This window comes from Varroa destructor, unplaced genomic scaffold (assembly GCF_002443255.2).
Source record: "Varroa destructor unplaced genomic scaffold, Vdes_3.0 BEIS01000002.1, whole genome shotgun sequence".
NCBI lineage: Eukaryota > Metazoa > Arthropoda > Arachnida > Mesostigmata > Varroidae > Varroa > Varroa destructor.
In genome coordinates, this window is record NW_019211455.1 from 132991 (window position 1) to 155056 (window position 22066).

The window sequence follows — 22066 nt, forward strand, 5'->3', positions numbered from 1 at the left end:
TATATATACGTGAAGCTTTACCATATATATTCATGTCAATGCAATAGCACCTAATATAGACGAATGATTCATGGCCATTATCGGCTAATAGCAATTAGAAATAGCACAACTGCCAGCGGTAAGCGGGTCAATTTTGAAAGAAAAACAAGTATTCTATATTTCCGCTATCTACTTGATCATGAGATCGCTTTTTGCTCTACAGGTACCGCTTCGTTTGTTGGGTAATGTGATAGTCTTTGCCCTGTTTTCCACTCACAACTGGTGAAACCTTCGTTACATATACAACATTCACGACACATGTATGTTATTTCGTGTTGACAACGAATCGATCCTATATTGTAGAGCAAATGAAAGAAGGAAATTATTTACTTGAGAACGGAAAAGCAGGAAAACCGCTTTGGCAAAGTATCGAAATTTTTTTACGCATTTTACGCACAGATCTACATAGTAAATGAGGCCATTTTAAGATACTACACAACGCTTCCTTTTCCGCTGTACGTTACATTCTGTACGGTACTTATTATAGCCAAGCTTACGATCGAAATTCGTTCATCATTAGAGTATAATTTTTGCTCGTTCATATTTGAATGTTCTTCTGTCATGTTTGAACGATTCTGCATACGAGTTAATTTTATTGATTGAATTGTTGCTTGACGTGCTTGCACGTATAATAAGGATGTGGACGTCTTGCGAAAAGCAACAACAAACATTTATTAAAGATAATTCAGTAGCAGTAACTAAAGATAATTAAAGTATTACCCTGTCCTTTTTGCAGCGTTGCATCAGTCCCGTTGATGCATCGTAGGAATGGTCGCTGTCGATTATGACTTTCGTCAATCAGCGAAACGCTTCGTACAATCTCTAGCATCGATTAGCGATGCTCATCACTCGACGTTACGTGACTCTCGCCGACGGCGCATGCCACACAAGAACAAAGAACGCCATTCTAACATTCAAGTTGCTTTGTAGGCCGGCGTACGGTAGGTACCGATAACGGATCCGAATAGGTTGCCCGCCACAGGTAGTAGCTCATTCACGCAAGTATTCGAAGGTGCTAGATGGCTTCAGCCAAATTCTGAAAAACTCAAACGTTTATTCTCCGCAAAAATTCATAGTATCCTACACGGATAATAAAGTCAACCATAGTTTTCGGCAGAAAAATCAAAGGAACGTCTTAGATACAAGTGGTTCTATATTTGGCATATGTTATTGACTTGAATAGAGTCAGTTCCAACGACATATTTGATATGTGACCTGAGCACAGGTCGGTATATTTCATTTTATCTTTGTAACCTCATAGTTTTTTTTATCAATGCGCAGATATTGGCCTCGTGATCGAACGTGGCTCCCGACACTGATGAAGGAAAGAATTTTACTATTCTAGTTCCATCGATACTTGTTTCTACTTGAGAAACTTGACTTTCGATTCAATGATTCAAAATTCGACTTCAATGAAGTGGTCTAAAATGTTCCGCGAGAGCGATTCAATTGCAATTGGTAAAATCGCACGAAAAATTCATACCTGGCGCGCTTTTTCTGCGGGTCTATTTTTCAGTTGTGTCGTCCATGAAAATCATCATTGTCATCTATTTTCTTTTTGAATTGCAGACGATATCTGCAGCACATAGATTTTAGCACTTACTGGGTGTGGTCAACATATGTTACCTAGAACTCTTAGACTTTGCCTTTCGTGTTGCACCAATATCAAACTGGAGTTTAAACCAACAGTTTCATTGCGAACCTTTACGCTAAAAGGTGTAGTTTTTAAAACAACGCCCCCAAATCTGTACTCGTACAAACTGAATCTCGGGTCACAGAAGTTAATTATTTAGAAATTGAAAAACAATGCGCTGTCTGCAAATGGAGGAAGGGAGAGAAGCACTTTCCACCGTCTCTCTTCGTTGTAAATCTGAGAGACACAGACAACAACTAAATACTATAATGACGTTGTGTGAGATTTTCCGTCTTTCGTCAGGTATCCTTTTCCCCAGACAAAGCTACCAGCCCAACATTAGTTTATGACGACCCACAACTAGATCCGGTCGCATTTGTAAAATCGTTTATAAAATAAATCTGTATACGTTTTAGATGGCTTTGAAAATGAATTTATGTAATTGGACACTACTTTTCTTTATCTCAGGCATTTTTGTTGTTGCTGCTGCTGCTGCTGCTGCTGTTGTCGTTGTTAATACAGTACAGCTACGATTTCTACAAGACCCAAGTTACGATAATGGGAAACTCCTTAAATTGCTAACTATTGTATTAGAGGTTGTAAACGTAAAGTTCATTCAATAAGGAAATGATTCAATCAGGCTGTAGTCGTATTGGGCGCCGGTAGATGGAGTTGCTGGCTAGAATGACTGATCAAAGCCGACCGTTAATGATATCTTTAACATTAAATGGCATATTCCTACAGGTGCAGTAATATCTATATTACTGCACGTGTAATATTGGGGATCGAAAAAAAAAAAAACGAACACGATCTAAGAGACATGTGTAGGAAATTCCAACAGGTCTGACAGGCATTGTCGCACCTTCCAGGAGTTTGGTCGAGCAGACACCGGGCCGACTATGCATAATTTCCTTCGATAATGACTATACTCCCAACCATTACTTGTTAAAAAGTTGGTTAGGAAATACCGGTTAGGGTAGCTTTTTTCGTTTATGCGCTACTATAATATTAAGGGCCATAAAGTTAAACAAAGCTCCACAAACTATGATGGTGATGATTTTTGTTATTTAGTGCCCAATACTTAAATTTTGGACGAAATGCTGAAAATCATCAAGTTCTATCAGATCCAATTAAAAAAGACAAATAGTTTGACTAATCTAATTACAAAAGCGGATAATTGAAAGTTGGATGGACGGGTGCACGTTTGAGAATATCCCTTATGGGCTCAAATCACTTAAAACGATGTTCTGACGGGAATATTTGACTGACTTTTTATAACTTACCTCGAGAACTGCTCTCTGTGAGATGAGAAAGTCGCCAGAGATCTTTCCCGCCTATCGTTATCGTTGGTTACTTTAATCATCGCACGAATTTACTAAAAGTTCTCTCGCTTGCCGCCTACTACTCAATCTGGAACTTTCTAGCTTGTACACACTCTACTTAATGAAGTTCTCAAGCGTGTAAGATGGCAATTGGATAATTTGGCGCTAAAAGAACAGGTGAGATGTAAATTACGTCATGCTATACTATACGTTGTCAGAAATACGACGCCATAGGTAAGGCAACTACACGTACTTGCTTTGTATTGTACCATCATTGTTCTCATCACTATCATAAACAAAAGGATCTTTCTATTATACTACTTATATCATTACTGTCGCACGCTTTAATTGTATCGATTTGTTTTCAACGTAGATAAATAAATCACTTCAGTGGACGCGAAAACGATTAATGATGGCTTCCATAATAATATTTCGTATTTTTAGAAAAAAAAAGAAAAACAGCACATAATTCACCTTTTATTTCCATGACAAAATTTATTTGATCCCAAACTCAGTTGTTTCCATCTGTTGAATCGTGATTTTGGCGAGTACCCTGAAAGCACTAACTCAGTTGCCAGGTGAGGTGCTATCGCTTTTTGCCTGTGCCTATAGCCACTCTACCCTTGCTTATCCACTAAAATAGTGTCCACGAGTTCAAAACGTAGTAACACTATTTGCTTGTTTGCCTTCGTTCGAAATCAGTCTCGCGGATCCCATTGCCAAGGCGGCCGGCAACGGCGGCTGAATGAGGCGCACCTGCAGTGAACAGGGCAAGTTAAACGCGACCTTTTATCGACTTTTTCCTATCATGCCCGCGCTTTGATCCATAGCTGATGTGATAGCCTATGGTAATAATAATAATGACTGTAACTCTGAGAGTGGCTGTTTGACTTCTCTTGTTTTTACTATCGTTGTTATTGTCGCTGAATATTAGATAATCCTGTGACCGATAGCTGTACAGAGCCGGCTATTCGTACAGCAGTCGGCGGCATGATCAACAAAGGACAGACAACACGAACCCCACCGAGTCACGCTGGTTGCGTTGTTAAATAAGTTCCTAACGTTGTAGTGTCTCACGGAGCCCATAGCGTCTCACGCTCATTGTCACCATTTGCCGGCTATATGATTTATAGTGTTAAGCCTCACCGTTACTGCAAAGTAAAAGCAGACGGAACTTCTCATTGCATCAGAATCGGCAGGGGTTCACTGTAGTGGCATTATGGAGCTCTGGCGATATGTTGGGTATTAGACGGCGCTTAACTGAATGGTTATTATACATAGCATCGTAGAGATTGCTACCGGGAGCACCAATTTATCAGCTCGATTTATAGCGCGCTCAGTAACACGACCTGTTATTATAAACGAGTATAATTAACTAGCCAATAATCTTTAAACTAACGAACTTTAGAAGGATGATCTCAAAATTGATTTAGTTCAATCCGTATGCTGCTAGACAACAAGGATGATATGTCGTCAATGAGACACAAATGGGGCTTTAAAATAGTTGTCTTTTGCCAAATAGATACCGTTTGGATACTGTGTATCGTATTCTTTTTAATCATAGTTTTTGCTGTTTTCATATAAATGGTGTGAGCTTTTCCAATATTTGCGTATATTTTGAAAAATGCACTAAGGCGACGTCTCACCTGAAATCTCGTCAGAAGCTTGGCGAACAAACGCTTGTTTCTCTAATGGCCGTTACTGGGGTCCATGACCTTCGAAGCAAGCTTGAACTAAAATATAATCATTTTCGGATAGAGGCCTCCTGAGCGAAAAGTCTACAATCGAGCAATGAGTGCCGTTCTGAGTGCCCTTAAAATGACCAAGCAGGCTTATGTCAAAGATGTACCATCATTTTCAAAAGCTGTATATAGTTCTAAGGTTGTCTACTGGATTGGTCTTCTAAATTATTAACGAGTCTGCCAGTAGTAAATGTCAGCAGGAGCGACCTAGCCGCAATTGAAACATCTGCTACGTTTTCCAAGGACATGCAGTAGACAACTTGATTTATACGGATGAACCCAGAGTCGAAAGGAATACCTCTCCTTAAAGTTCCAAGTGAATTCAGCGATGTCCGTTAAATCTGGCGGATCGTTTAATGGCATTCGTACTCCCCGTGCTTACATATACATAGAGAGTTTGCTGCAATCGTTCAAGCAGCTGGTGAAAGGCCGGAAAAAGGTGTTCGACATAAGCGTCGAAATACAATCCCGATTAGATCTTTTGTCCTACCGTTTTTAGTTGTACGCGTGCTATACTCTGACCTCTAACCAGAATTAGAGTAAGTCTTCAACGCTCCGAGCAATTAAAGCGAAGCAAAATGAAGAAATCGAAGTATTTTTCTTGGCAGTAGCTCAAACTGTCTAGCGATGAGTCGCCCAACAAGCTGGAGTGTTACACTGCGCATGATGTTTAATGAAAAAAGACGGACGCAGCAGTATCCTGCATCCGACACACGTCTAGCACTAACTGTTACGGGGAGTCACGTTAGAACATCTTTAGTTTCTACATATAGGAAGATTTATGCAATTGTTTAGCCGCAGAAAAAGCTATTATTACATTAGCACGAAATCAAAACAACAACAACAACAACAACAACTCAAGGATCTGAAAAGCCTATTCTGACCATGCAGAGTCGCTTGAATGCTATTAGGCGTTTCTACCTTGTACTTTAGGCGTGCTAAATAGAAAAGTGACTGTGGGTTAGAAGCAGCGATGCGGGACGTAAAAACTCGAAACACAGAGGTTAGAAACCCTACTCAAAGAGTTATGATATTTTGTTTTTCTAGAAAAATGAAGACGGTGGTCGATGAGCAAGCTAAGCCGGTTGGTGATGCGGTGGCCACAAAAAATATTTGGGAAGCAACAGCTAAAGAAAACAATTTGATAAACTGGTACTTTCGAAACGATCCATACTGGTAACGACACATACGTCGGCCTCGATGTAAACTAGCCAGTGCTCAAATTACTGTTTATTATATTTGCTTAATCAAGTCCTAGCTATCAGTATCTTCTTGAAATGGCGAATGATTAGAACGGTGACGTCCAGTAACGTTTGCCACCATTTCGAAGGGTTGGCTGGAACTTCTCAGTCACCCCTTGGCCTTAAATGAATTATACATTCCAAAACAAATCCTATGATACTTCGTCATTTCATCGTAGATTTTCGTCACGATGCCCCATAAGTCGATTGTAAATGATGGCCCTTTTTTTATAAATTGATCCCGGAACCCTGATTTATTCATTGCACGCTTCCAGCAATCGAGCATGATAAATAATAATATTAAATGTAGTATTTTCAAACAGCCATTCAGTTCCAAAGCTTTTTTCAAAGCAATTCTACTAGCACGGAGAGATGATTGAAGTAATTAAAGACGAGCCATTAAAAATCATAGGACTAGTGGCGTTTCGTCTACAATGTATACCGTCGTATGAAAATGAGAATGGATTTGAGTCTTTGAGCAAGCGTAGAACAATAAGCGTGTACTGGAAATATATCAGCTCCATTGTGAAGATGACGGCTAGTTGCTAAACTATAAATTATCTATAACCGAACTCAACACAACTTAGTTTCAAGTTGCTTGAAGCTATCTGTTATTGTTGATTGGTTAGGAGGGTAGAGATCCAGCGTATTAAGAAACTGCTAATCCAATAGTTATTACCGTCCTAGTTGTCAGGCCGGCATATATCGGCCCGAATCGGACAGACGCCGAATGAATCAGGGAAGATGGAGTTTGTGCTACCTCAAATTTGGCCGTTATAGAAAAATGGGTTACATTGTAGCTTCTGCAGCATAACATGCGCCATCTATAAACTTCATCACTTGTCAAAACACCTAATAATTATCTATAGATGAATGTACGCGTAAAGAGGAATTTTATGCGCGCTTTCTAATTATAGACAATGTTTCTTTTTATTGAAAATAAGGAACATAGCAGATTAGTATTGGTTGGCAGCCATAGCAGTTTCGTTGATAATACGCGAGACTATAATTATAGCTCTATTCGATCTAATTGCACAATTTCGTTTTTCAATGGCATTTTTTTTAGTGACGCTTACTTACTTATTTGTTTCGCAGCCTGGCAATTAGACTATTTCCACGACGAGCCTTGTCGACATCGGTCAGTGAGCATTTTGCGTTGTTTAGAGATGTTATATGTTACGGTCACGATTTCGCCAAACGCACCACCAGGTAACTGATGGAGGCGACCGCAGTAGCATTCAACAACCATACCATAACACTTCTGGATCAATAATACTAAGGAGAGAAAAATACGCCTGTGTTTATAAGGCTCTATTACAATGTATCTATCATTACCGAACTGTACGTCGGTCCTTCGGCATTTTCATAGTGGTTCTTTAACAGTAGACGTTCGAGCATGCACTGCATTCATAGAAAATTTGAATAACCCTCACCCGTAACAGTACGGAAGGACGCACACGTACGCGTTCGACACGATAAACGTGACCAGTTAGCAACGTATCGCAGTGCCAACATGACGAGTTGAAAGGCCAGACAATTGAGTAACAATCAATCAGAGAAAAGAGAGGCAAACGGCTGCTTTTATAGGAAAAAGGCCGTGTTTTTTCAAAGCAAATGCTCACATCAGCCGCAATACAGTGTAGTGGTAAAGGTGGTGCTATCGGCGATGACGCCTTTGGCGAGCTCCCGACCACCCCCCACATTTTAAACGACCGATCTGTGAGTATCCTTCCCCTCCTTTCCCTTTATTATTCAAATCTGCTTTCTAGTGGTAAAGCATGCTTCGGCCACGTGGAAGGTTAGTCTTTTTTCTGACCTATCACTTAGCGCTTGAGAGCCGTCTAGCAATGATGTGAAAAAACCCAGGACGCTTTTTGGCCCGGGGACATTTGCTGGTGTTATAGTGTGCCTTTTTATCCCGTATAGACGCGATGCTTATGAAACAAGCGGGAAGCTAGCGTAATCAAATAATGAATACAGAACTACTCACAACAAGAGCGGCAGTGGTTCTAGCTCTCACTTTTCAGTCAGGCTAAATTTCTTCCTAGGGATCGCGTGGTGTCACTCCCGAGAGTATCATAAACGGAGACAGGGAAAGGTTGAAGTATTCCACAATACATTTTGCGTAAACTACAGTACATGTACGTTGTCGAATGTTAAAGAGAGCCAAATAAATGTAACAACGTAGCAACCAATACGAGCAGGAAGGGAAAAGCGCACTCGAATGAATTGATTAAACCGAAATTGTTCTACTACAGTACGATATAAAATTCCGCAAGCTAAGCCAGAACCTAAGCTTAAAGTGTGTACTGTTTATAAAATTTCAAATAAAAAATGCTTTGCCTATAATTGCTTGGTGGGCAATCATGATGATGGGCACGCCCATACTTATGATACACCGATGAAGAAAGCTGTATAAACTATGTCTTCAAAAAGCAGTTGATAATTGGAGAGCGTCCAAAAACAGCATGCAACGTTGCAAGCCATTATTTTCAAATAGATACTTGATTAGTAAATAACCGCTTTGAAACAGCTTGTGCTTTTAAAACATCAGTGTATTGTTCTTATAATGCATAATGCGATGTACTTTGTCTAGGGATCAACAGTGGCCTTATCTTTATGTGTGTATAGGTGCTGCGAGAGTCCTGATACCTTGCGAAATCAGAAAGGCGCTAGGATTCCGGGTGGAATAAGCGAAAGGCTCCGTTCGCTCACTTTTCATTCACATTCAGGCTTGAGGGGAAGGGGGCTTGTTTGCCTTTGCAAAGAGCGGAGTTCGACTTCCCCGTGCTGGCTCAACTGACCCGTCGTGCACCTTGCCTATAATCGACCAGCCACTTTTACAGTGGCAACTGGAGTCCGTGATAGAGATGCTGGTGGTGCTACTGCAAATTTTGGAGTGGTACTCCGCCATTTTAGAAGGTGTGTCTGCTTCTCTTCGGGCAAAGAAGGAAGCGACCAATAACGGTGACAGCATAATCGGCTACCTGAGGTCGGTCCGGCGAGTTCAGGACAGAAGAAACTACGATAACGTAATATGCGCTCAAATGACTGCATTTTCCTACGTAGTTGGTGTGCGTCAGATTGGGTGTGCCCTGTAGGCACTAAGGGATAAGGGTTGGTAGTTAGCTCGAGGACAGCTTACGGTCTCTACATTGTTGGCAAACCCCTTTTTTTCATTGACTATTGATATCATTACTAAGATGATTTCTTTCGGTGTTAATGAAGACAACAGCTAAAGCTAAACAGGTTCTTCTGAAGCTCTCAGAATGCAATGAACGTAGAAAGGTTCTGGTGGTGCACAATAGCTACGAGGAACACCTGATGGGGGATTCTTTGCGCGTGCCGCAATTCTCTGGAGACCGGTCGAGCAGTTGCGCCGGTACGCTTCAAGGGAAACGTATGGGATCTAGCATCGCACGTATTTAAGGGGCCGGACTTTCCAGTAATACATGTGTATGCGGATGTAATGAGAAAAGATTTAGTCTATAGACTAGATAATGTCTTGATTGTGTCGTGCCATCGGATTACCACCATTAATGTCAGGATTTACGAATGAGGTATATGTCTTACAGGTACTCTCAATAACCCTATAAAAGCTGGCTAGGTTATATTAACGATTCGTGTCCATGACCATGACAGGGTAAAGTAACGATCTCTATAAAATGTGCAAAAAGACGAGCAATAATGGTGTCTTAAATCGACGAACTCTTCTAGTTGTTCGGAATGCCATAAAAAAATTTTTAATTTTTTGAATCTAGAAGACCAAATAGGCTTAACTGTAGTATCAGATACTGCATGGCGGGCGTCCCACTGCAAAATGTGCAGACTCCAATTACTAAGAATTGGTTCTTTTTTTAAGATGCGGAACAACTGAGTATTCATTCTATCGACTTCATGTTTAGGTACCGTCAAATACAAAAAATTCTTGTTAAACTGGCGAATAGAATTCATAATGGTGCTACTGAGTATTTACAGACCATGTTAGTAAGCGATTAGCGAATCTTGGCTTAGCGTTCCAAATCCAAAGCTGAGGCGTTATCCTATAGTCTTTCAAATATCTTTCATCTAGAGGTTTCGTGTCAACTGTAAATAAATTGTATTCAATTATTTAGTTTCGCTTCGCATAGTGCTGTTATAATAGATAGGGCAGATGAGTTCTAGACCGTGGGTTGGGCGCGGTCATATTTTCGATCTACTGCTTCGGCAAATTCCAACACGTTTCTCTATTGAAAAAGCTTGTTCGTTCAGTCTCTCAGCCTTTGTTTCATTTTTCGTGCTTTGATTTAAATCAGTTTATATGAGTGATATCATGCAGTACCTGGTGTTCAGCGTAACACTAACCTTGCACTCGGCCGCTCGAGGCTTTGTTTTGCAGGACACGTTCTCTCCAGTAGCCCGCACAGCCTTACCATATGATAAATTTCACTACTTATCACGCTAGACAATCTATGGAACGGGTTTCACACGAAAGAGGTAGGGAAAATCTACTTTTGGACGCGGATTTGCTGCCTCCAGTGGTATATTCTTCGTTTCCTTTCAAACTGTGCCAGTCGCCGTTGATAGCATTCGTTAATTCATATGAGCCTGCTCACGATGTGGCCAGTTCCGTTCACCCGGTTCGTGGGATTGCCACAGATTCTTCGCTCTGGTCGGTTTTATCGCAGTCTTCATTGCGGCGTGGGCCTTCGCCTCGCAGCTACGATAGCAGACGTGCGAATTTCATCTGATTTTTGCGCTCTTCCTGCCCTTGTCGCTCCATCAGAGTCAACTAAGCTGAGCGTAGAAGAACGCCATAGACAGCAACTTAACCGAATAGCTAATAGAGTAACTTTTGTATCCTGTCCCTTTTTCCCCCTTCCTTTCAGTGACTGTAGTAGTCCCACGAGTCAGAGGGCGCTCCATGCTGGCACCTCCGCAGGCTTAGTCCCAATCGTGTGCCTCTTGGTCAACGCTCAAAGGAAGCGAAAGAAAGGGGATTAAACAGAAACCAACCTGTCACACGCAACCTATCGCCAGGTTCTAGGCAGCACGCATGTTGGTACAGGAGAATTCTTGGTTATGCGGGGCGTGAGTTTGAACAAGTAGGCATTAGAGCCGACAGCAAGGAAGGATAGAATCAAGAAAATGCCATCAGAAATCTGTTGGTTAGTTAAAGAAATAGATTTAATGGGATACCCTATGATATGTGTGTATGTATATGCGAGTTAGAAGTAAATATTTAGTCCTGCCTCTATGCCTGATCCTTATATGCATAGCTGCAATTCAAGTTGGCTTCATTTAGAAATACAAACCTCAAGGCCGCACCAGTTGGAAGAGACTGAGATCGACCAAAAATCGTGTGACAAATTCTGTGACATAGCCAACATCCCACATGAAAGAGCAAGCGATGCCTAATTAATCTAATTCTGAATAGATAACTTTGTAGTTATCGATTCAACGAATATTGAAGGCGGCAAGGAGTTCCAAATGCATCTGTGTTGTTAGTTCACGAAAATTACTATGTTGTTTCTGGGCTCAGTTGACTGAGCTGGTAACGTTCTATAGCAGATTGACTGCAGTAGAAATAAGATGAAATTTAGGTCTAGTGACTGTACGTGACCAGTACGCACATTGATTTGTCCATTTGAAGCTATATAACTGTAAAATAGCGAGGATCCCATACTTGCTGAGAAGAAACCTGAGTGAAGAAACCCTAATAATCCAAAGATAACTGAAATGGTATCGCGCTGGACCGTTGATAAATTATTTACACAATAGCATACATAATAAACGAAAATGCTATAACGATACAGAAGTGCGTAGCTTGAAGACTAGAGTAACACAGTAATGTATATATTATTAGTTTGAGTTAACTACCCTATTCAAGTATCAAGTCAAAGCACCCGCCAGATGAGCTTGATTAAACAGCTGTCCTGTTAAGATTAACTGAGTTACATTTGATCTTAAGTTGATGTTGCAAGCTTGTAGGTTTAAAAAGCGAGTTTCAAGCTGACATTCAACATACTTTAATAAGTTTTTCACAAATATAGGCTTGGTTATGGATTATCAAGGCTAAATAAGCCAGTCAGGTCGGCTTTCATAGACATGTCAAGTGGCGAAGCTAATTTTTTGGGAATAGGTTGAAAATTAAAAGGAAGACAAAGGGAACGTTTTTGAAGGAGTTGATTTTTGCAAAAAAAATCGACCTCTTCATTAGAGCCTTCGGAGGTCATCTATCTATAGTACATCGTGGACAGTACACCCGTTTAGTACACCCGTAGAATCTACTGAAAAGACGCCGCAGGACATTATAGCCAGTCCTACTGTTGTGCAGCAATTTCAACTTATGTTTTATCAATATTTTTTTTTATATCTTTAAATAAGCGTTTTTACGTCTTTGACGGGTTTTATCGAAAAATCTATCTATTTCGTAACTCGTCAAGATTACATTGGTGGCGTCAAAGCGCCATCGAACAATTTCCAAACGTCAGCCATTTACAACGGACAAAATGTCTTCAGCACAAAAGTAATATTATTCATATTATATAGAGTAACTTTGAAGAAGTTGATTGCGGAATTCACATCTGTAAATTGGTATCTTGATGAGCAATCAACAAAAAGAAAAGTGCTCAAAGATATGAGTCAAAATTATTTGTAATACATACTAATTTTGCGCTCTTCGGCTTGACCTCAGATTCAGGACAACGATCAGGTAGGACATGAGATTGCAGGATTACCGAGACGGCTTCCACCTCAGACTATCCAAGAAACAGAAATGTGATTTAGACACGTTTCAGAGTCTTTTCTCATTCATCCATCCATCCATCAGTTGACAGATACTGCATTTTCGGAGAAAAGAGACGATAAGTAATCTGAAAGCTTTTTTTTTATCCGCAACTTGTAAGTTTATATTCTCGTCACCAAAAGACAATCGTAAGTATATCTCGTGAATCGATTATGTCATTAAGTATTCTAGACAGTGTGAAACGGTTCTCGCGACCACTGGAGTCAACTCTAATAGCAATAAACTCTATGGATCGTCGCCTCAGGCAGCATTTTACAAACGATACAAATTTATCAAGTACTTAGCACAATGCATTCGTGCATAGAACGAAAAGCTATGAAAAAATATTTGTAACCGTAACACCGGGAATAAAGAATCCAGTTGAGAAGGTTTCATAACGTGTAGCAATCTTGTCTCATACCAGTCACTGTACTAATTATTCAGTTCTACTTTCAGTGACATACGGTAAGATATGACAAATTGTCTAAATAACGTTATTTTGGTAACAGGAACGAAAATTCGTGTCCCATTATAGGGATGTACCCGTCACTTGTATCATCAGCAAACACAGAGGCCGCCTTCTTAGGTGCTGGTAGTTGTCTGTCGAGGTTGATTAGCCTGTCGCATACGTAAATGTGACGTGGAAACGCAATGGTGACAATTTGCCATCGGGTCTCCGATCGCGTGTGAAGACCGATCCCATATAGGGAAAAATGCTCAGTGATGCTAATAGTGTCAACATACATACCTGTTTTTTGTTGCTGGTTTTTTTTAGTAACCTGGAAGATTTTCCGAGACCCATTTCATGAATTGTCTCTGTGTTCTTGCGGAACCAGTTCGTTGTCGGCCTACGTGTAGATTACCGCTATCCTGTCCACCATCGTTGGCGCTCCTTTCCGCCATTAATGTTGGTAATCGTTACCATCGTCTTTTCTTTCTTCGCTTCGATACATCTTTCCATATCGTCCCTGTCGCATTATTTTTGCTTTGTCGTCTGCTCGATTTCAAGGGGTCCGATATGCCATCATTGGCTGTTACCATTGCCCGATGGTTTTGGCTTTCTACGAAACTTTCTACGAGCTTCTTATGGCTAAAAGCTTTACATAGGTAACGAAATTATACAGTGCAATCTATTTGAACATAGCCTGGCTAAAAACATCGTCTAGATTTTTTTATAACTTTTTCTTAAGTAACCGTTAACGAGTAGCTGCAAATTGTGGTCATTTCTACGTTCACGATACGTACTCCCTTCTTGAAAACAAATCGTTTGTCGTTGTGTACCTCGTAAGTAATGTTATGTATTATGACGACATTTCTCAAAAGTGGCTAGAGGTTCAGTAGTCGGAATATTATGAGTAAATAAATAATAAATAAGTAAATAAAGTGAAATTTCTTCAGTTCAGCTCCGCGTAGTGTATCATACCAGTGAAGTCGTTGAAATCTATCGGCGATAGAAATGATAGTAAAACTGGTTGCTCCTACTTGTAAATTTCTGATTTGTTGAATCGATTCAAGTTACAGAAGCAGACTAATGGCCGGCCTGACGGCGTCAATGACTGCTTCTGTCTCCTGAGTTTTCCAGAACTAGTTCGAAATTTTTCTTAGATCTAATTTGGCGTTGTCTCACTACTTCGAAAATACTCTCGGTGACGGCCAATGTATGTCAGGAGCTAGGCCATAGGAACCACCAGTTCTATTCATTTCTGTTCCCATTTTAGACAAAACTGCGGAGCGTACGAAAGAAGCTGCCAACGCTTTCACTAGCATCTCACGACTGCAAAGTGTAAACGTTGTAGGCTGTTAAAAAACATGACGAGCATATTTCGTAATACATCAGATATAATTACCGAAGATGATCCCTTCAAGCCTTCTTGCTGATTCTTAAACGGTGATTTTTACAATACTATCATGCGGATTCAGCAATAACATTATAGACGTATAAATAACACATCAGCTACCTGATACTGGAGATACTGTAGGCAAACAAAAGGGGCCAATTCGACGAAGCCCCACATGGAGAGGGCTTGTGCCATTTTGTTGAGTAGACCCGCCTGACGAAGGGTGTCTTCGATCCTCAACACATCGACCTGTTGTTTAACGAAAACGGTTCATTACCTATTCGGTTCGAATACATTATGTATGCGGTGTTAGGGTGGGTACAAACGCACGCTGTTTAAAAATAACCTCGTCGCTTTCGTGTTAGACATGTACTTTTATGCGATCCTAAGTGGCTTATAATGCTAATGCGGTGACCTGTCTAGTTTCTATTAACACCAAAAAAATGCCGTTGCAGCAAAATGTATTGTCAACGCTACACGATTGGCTTATACACAAAGTGTAATGTATCAGACTACAAAAAGTAAACGAATTTTCCAAAGGCCGGTTTATTGGTTTCCACTATCTGCCGACAAACATTCTACTCGACTGGCCAGAAAAAGTGTCGTATACATATTTCCCGTCTTGTAGTGGTCATGTGTTTTATGGGCTTTAAGTTTCTTCGCAGAACTTCGGGAAAAATCCCATTGGTGCGCCAATAGACGTTGTTGTTTCTTCCTGTATGGGGTAGAGTTTTCTTTAAAGATTCTAGCTTCGCTAGAAGAGTGCTTCAGCTGCGATAAGCTTATAGGCCTTAATAGGCCTTGGGGAAAGCGTTGAGCGCGAGAATCGAGGAGCCAGTTCAATAAACTTACCTTAAGCGAGCCCAATTTTTTTGTCGGTTCCTATCACTTGCAGCATTATACGCGTATCGCTAGCACATAACGCATCATTGGTTCCATCTTGAAAATGGTTCACTTCGACCAGTAGCAGTCGTGTATTGCTTATAGTTTGTGCAGCGCATAGCTTTCGTGGATAGCCTACGACGCGCCATATCTATATGAAAATGTAAACGTTTTTCATTCGTTGTCATCGTGATTATCCAAATTAAAATAGACATTAAATAGGACGGTATACTACCGTTAAATTACATAAAGTCTGAATTCATACGTAGAGACATTTGTAGTCGACGAAGAGTGAGATAAAGATAAATGAACCACCCAGTAGTTAAAGTACCAAAAAAATCCTAATATAGGCTTGTAAAAAGCCCTTCAAACGACTACAATGGCTATCTATTATCGTGCCGATGACCCGAGCGGCAACGATTTTTCCCGCGGCTCGGTCGTCGACGCGTGACGATTGTCTACAGGCGCTCGCCGCCTATTGCTTGCGTATTTTTAAGCGCTAGCAGCCGACAGGTATATGTTTAGCCCGTGTTAAGTTAGTCATTAACTGTTGCCAAATAGCTTGACTACTCGAGACTCGACTGATCACTGCTTTTTGTGCAAGTTCATGTTGCTCTGGCTGACTATTAAGAAACAAATCCTTCTAAGAATTACATGACTCTAGGCTGACCGCTCTAATCCTTTCGATTTCAACAGCGGACATGTCGGATCTGCAAGTGAAACCGGCTACTATATGCCTCGACTGGACACATGTATTATTTCTTAATTGTCGTAGTAATGATAGGCTGTTCTCCCCCATTGAAGTAACCGTATTTACTGTATATTTCAGTAAAACTGAGCTAAGTTTGGTATATGTTAGATGTGGTCCAAATGGACGCTAATTATGATAGCGGGCGTATTGCGCTTAGTTCTGTACAAAGATCCAAGCCGTTTTCTTCATTACCTATATCTACTACATATATACACATGGAAACGAGGAAAAAGCTCCATTTGAAAGAAGTATCACGAATGCGTTGAGATATTTGCTCATGCGCTGTAACTGATGGCCATCGGTGCCCTTCGTGTTGGCTATTCTCCTGCTCCTGAAAAAAATTGGTTGCATATTTCGACATATCGCAAGAAGACAAGGAACTATATTCAGTACGTAGAATGTTTGCGTTCCTCCAAAATTTGTAGAATTCAGCCGGGTCAATGATTTCGATGAAAAATTCGAGTTACTCATGATCGGAGCAGCCCTGATGTTCACCAGGAACCCTTTGTGTCCGCGTAACAGATAGCGAAATAATTAGCCTATTTGCCTGCAAGGCTGTTAGGGACATCTGGGGGTTTAGATTCGAATCCACGCGTACACACTTCGCTTCGAGCAGAAAGCTAACCATGGGAAAAAACAACCATCGAAAGGCTTTTACAGTACCGAACCTTAAACTCAGCTGTCATCGAAAATGCTACCAACAGCGCTCATATATGAAAATTTTCAAAAATAAACAAGAACACATCTCACTGTTTAGCTACTTTTATTGCAATTTTCATTATTCAAATGGATAGTAGATGATGAAAGTGTTTTGGCTGCTTTTATAGCTGAATTAAGCACAATTTGGCTTTGAATAAGGAAATACATAGCCCGTAACGTTCATCATTTATTTCCCTGCTAAAATACTACCATTTCATGTTTTTCGCAATTGTGCGAATATTTAAATTTGACCATACTGATGTATAATATATGATTTATTTAAAAAAATTGCTGTTAGGATCGATACTACTTCCTTTCAGGAAAACACTTAAAGTAACAGAACTATTGTTCGAAGCTGATGAGTTTGGGGTTTTAGCTCACGACCTGTGTTTTTATATCAGTGCTTTAAACTGACTGGGCCGACCACGGGTCCGCATCCAGAGCGGGCAAACGGTCCAGAATTAATTTGCGACTACATATAATTTAATATGCAAAACCAGAGATGAACAAGAGCAAAAAAACGACCTGACAGCACTCGATAGCCAAGGGCGGTTTAGTGTCTTGACACCCTTTTTCTACCCAAAAATACCCAGCCCAGCGCCGTTGTTCCCCCCCACACAGCTTTTGCCATTTCGTGGATTGGGCGAAGGCGTTGGCTGTGTATTCATATTGTAAGTGAGTTTTTCAAAAACTCGAGAAAAAGAGTATTGCAAACAGACGAAGACGATGCGAAGAGGAGAGTAATAGGATAGTCAAGCCCGAGCCGAACTGTCTGTCGTGTCTTTGCATTCGCGATCAGTTACTTCCGCTGTTCTTCTGACTTCAAGCGTATGGCAGGCGTCTACCAAGTTGCTTTTGTGATGAAGACAAATAGGAGGCAACCTCTCCCACACCGAAACGATGGCAACAAGACAATTTCAGCAACAGCACTTCACGAAAAACATCATAATACGCCTTTTTCTGTCTTTCATTCGGCCATCATAACCAGCAGAGCTGCACGATAACACGACCATCACCGCCTCTTCGGCATCGCCGCCTCCTATATTACGCTGAACTCCCACGGGCGACCACAGTGATCGTGGTAAATGGCATATGTATAATGCTCTTAAATGTGCGAGTCTTTATCCGATTGTCACTCGGTCCGTTAGTGATGCATTAGCTGTCGCGAGAGCTGAAGATCTAGTAAAAATTTTTCAGCCGATATCTATTCGGCGTCGCTAATCATTGGATATACCGATCCAATCTCCTGGACGATGTCTCGATCCAAACGAGCGAGAAAAGCATACGGAAACCACACACGCAGCTCGGCAGAGTTGTCGTTGACACAGAAAAAAACCATGTACGCGGCCTAAAATGTCGTTGAACCGTTTTGTTGCTGGGCTGATTCCTGGATTCAACGACTGCCGTTATTGATATAGCTTCTAGGATTTCCACGGCTCCTTCACGTTTCGTCTCCGGGAGACGGACGAATGAGCACCAGCAAGAAGCTCCGATAACGGGGACGCCTACATAGTTAAAGCAAGCGTTGAAATCTCCTTGTTTCTAACATTAGACGTTATACCTGTGAAGAAGCCTGCATGATGGGAATAACCAAAAAGTAGAGGAAACAAATAACCAAGAAAGTTGACGAACATTGAGGCGACCAGCCTCCCAAGAACTCGGCATCGCAACAACCCAGCAGCAACGAGCACCTACCGTTCGACAGCAGAAGGACATCAGGTGGTCAGACGTAGAGTTAAACCTCGATGTCACACCCCAGTTTGTTTGTGGCTTTTGGTGGACGCAGATTTTCTCATTCTGTCGCTTAGCACTAACGCCGCTTCGGGCGTATCACACACGCGATTCGATGACGCCTTCCGTTTTTCTCTTCAACGTTAGCAACCGTCAACGACAACTGTGGCTTCCCAACGCTATCCCAGAGTGCGATACCGTATATGTGACATGTCATTGGGGTAGGAACTGCTGCGATATAATGTTTTGCCCGATAAGCAAAGCGGAGGCCGCGCGCCGCTTCATTCCCAGTAGGGAAAAGCTTATGCTCAAGGCTTTGGTAATTTCAACTTTTCAATAAAATATCTGTCCTAAATTGACCACATATTTATGTGTACCAAATGACACGTACACGCGGGCCGTATGAAAATAAGTTTACGTCGTATGCACACGCTTTTCCGGTGAGCATTTAATTTCTAGGTTTAGAAAGGCTTCATCTGCTAGCGGTGAACAATTGCTAATCTAGCGCACCTAATTTTGCTCCCAATTGACATATCCACGCAAACAACTTGATAAGTGTGCAAGCACGATCAAACATAGTTGATGGCGGCAATATTATCACATAATGCGCATTAAAAAATACGGCCCTTCTATTTAACAAGGTCTAAGTAATGACGGATATGACCGCTACTGCTGCTAGGATAATACAATAAAGTTAGTACAGTGGCCCCTTAATCCCTGAACGGCAAAGTGGGTCTCGAACAAATCGCATCAAATACATCTACATAATAACGGACAGCGACGATGAAAACAATGAACCAAAAAAGCACTTAACGCAAATTGAAGTTTCGAAGCTTTGAAAGCGTCCGCTCGCTTGGTGTGGAGTGGCTGTTTCTGGCAGTGGCGAGATGCCACTTGAAATGCCGCTCCGAAAATACGTAACCGTTTTGCCAGCAACAAACAACGCCGAGAGCAACAACAATTATTCGCACACATACACACGGCGATGTGTGCTGTGAGCTGCCACAGTTATTATCTGTTCAAAGGAACGACAGTCTGGTCCCCCACCGCTTAGTAGTCGTCTTGACAGAAACAACCGCTCGGGGGCAAGCGTTTTTCCTGTCCCAGATATAGACTCCGACAGCGACGAGGACAAGCGTCAGTTGGAGCCGCTGCTACGGGTGCACCGCTAAACGGATGAACACAGTGACGAACCGCTTTTGTGGCGTGAGAATTGTTTCTTAGAAATCCCGTTTTTGACACAGCACGAGCGCGCAACATGATTCCGATGCCACTACAAGATCAACATTAACCAATTTTCTGTGTGTGCTATTATTGTCTATCATTTAATGGAACGTCATTGGGGCAATGTCCAAGTCGGAGGGAGCAGCAAAAGAACATTGCGACAATAGCAATATTGTGACGGACGTCTTCACTCCTTTTGACGCCAAGGACCGACGAGGAAACGCAAATCACGCGGTTTCTTAACTGCGGTAGTCACAGCGATAGCCGCAAAAAATCAAACAACAATACGTTAAAGTAATCGAACAAGAAACGGTGCGATTCTTCCGATGCCATCTATTTGCCTGTTTACTTCTTCGGGGACCCGGATATAATACATCTGGTAGATCAGCGGTAAAGACCGGGGGGCGGGGGACGGGGGGATACAGAGAAGCATTCCGATACATTTTGCTCTAGTCGAATCCTCATCAATCAATGGGGTAAAACTGATGACAACAATACCAACGAGGCCATTACAGATAATGACGACGACGACGACGACAATGATGATGACCCCCGCCGAAGCAGAATTATCTCTTATAGCGGTTTTCGCTATTGTTACAATTATTGTTGTAATAGTAGTAGGGGTGGCCGATTTTTGTCGTTGGGGACGCGCTTCACTCGGTATCTGATCTATTTCCTCTATATCGTGCTGCTGGGTGTCCACCTGGGGCGCCTTTCATGTTTTCCTGTTATACATAATAAATTCGATGACTGCAAGTTTTGGGTGGCCGGCAGCCACCCGAAATCATCAATAATCGACACCGCCTTACAGTAACATAACCGCCGATGATAGCAAAGACGTACGAACCATTAAAGGCTCTTATTCCAGCAGATATCATCATAGCTATCCGACGGCTGTGCTAGCAATCGTTGTCGCCGCCGCATTTGCATTGTCTCCATTAGAACTACTGTTGCTTAGTAAAGCTGCTATCTACGGCTTTACGTTCACAATACATAGCAAATAATATTGTCCTTCAAACTCAGGTTGCTTCCTACTGTTTCCGTCGTAGTGAAGGTTCAAATTCGAACATATTTCGTTTTGTGTTAGGAACTAGCCGACGTTTAAGGCAATGTCTCAATGAACCTAAAATCCGAAACATCTTTTCAGATCGCAGACAGCATCTGGCCTGCACTGTTCAAAGCGTACATTAATTGTATACATCGTCATTCAATGCAATGTAACAACTGAAACAGCAATAGGAAAACCAATAATAATAATAATAATGGGAGTGTATCAGATGAGCGAAAGTAGGCAAACAATATCATTTGAATAACGCGGCTTCACGTCAATGAGGACATAACCTAGGTGTGAAACATAGCTCCAACGCAGTGTGGTTGCAGGCAACAGATTATAACGGAAACTAACGCCATATCGAGTCGGGCGCCGAAGACGCAACACTGAAAATAAAAACCAACAACGACGGAATATGCGAACGCTACCAGCCCTACTCGAGTGATTTTTATTATTATTGGCTATGCGAATAGATTGAAGAATTACCAAAATCAATTGATTAAGCGAAACAACTAGGGAAATGAGCCCCAACACCGCCCTAGGACAACACCCACGGCTAAAAACTCTCACCGGGAACGTTCATACTGTCGCGCCGATCAAAAGCGTTGGCCTTTAATAATATAAGGCCAATTAATGTATGCATTTAGAAGGAAAATAGCTGATCTAGTGCGAAACTGATGATGATGATGATGATGATGACTGAAGATGAGACCTGTGTTGTGCCTAGAATTTCAGGAAGCTGGATGGCGCTGGACGTTGGTCACGACTACAGCCAAGCGCCCTGGTTAGGCAATAAAACTTCATCAAACAGGATTGTAGGAGGTTCGCACTACGCGACATAATCTATGTCGGCTGGTTCCGACACGTGTCAATTTTGATAACCTATAATGTAAAAGCAATGAGTAACATACAGATTGACATCAGTTAGAAGGAATACGTGTTGTTTTAAAAGTGACCGATGATGCATTTTTTAGAGCTCTTAGATGCCCAGTTAGAGTCATACGGAGCGTGTCAAAGGCTCCAGTGGTGCCAACCAAGTGTTATCGATTGGCCTCTGGGATCGCGCGCTCCATTTATTTGAAAGGTTATCGATTCCAACTACTTATGTATTTCCCAAATCAAAGTCGGCAGACGAAACCTCACCGAT

The 22066-nt window shown here is 41.5% G+C and overlaps 1 protein-coding gene across 31 annotated transcripts in view; it reads right to left on the reverse strand.

Moving 5' to 3' along the window:
* The window catches only part of LOC111243876 (uncharacterized), a 203399-nt gene that overhangs the window by 64601 nt on the left and 116732 nt on the right, over nucleotides 1-22066 (reverse strand). For 11 of the 31 annotated variants that reach the window (XM_086980226.1, XM_086980227.1, XM_086980225.1 and 8 more), the window contains one exon: nucleotides 14702-14830. The exons of 4 other annotated variants lie outside the window; for them this stretch is intronic. In XM_086980226.1, coding sequence (XP_086836352.1) covers nucleotides 14702-14830 — 129 coding nt within the window. Of the gene's footprint in view, nucleotides 1-759; nucleotides 2421-7057; nucleotides 9922-9957; nucleotides 10287-10321; nucleotides 12598-12624; nucleotides 13666-14701; nucleotides 14831-22066 lie in introns of those variants that run through there. 16 more of the 31 variants (XM_086980251.1, XM_086980244.1, XM_086980242.1 and 13 more) reach the window with 16 other exon arrangements.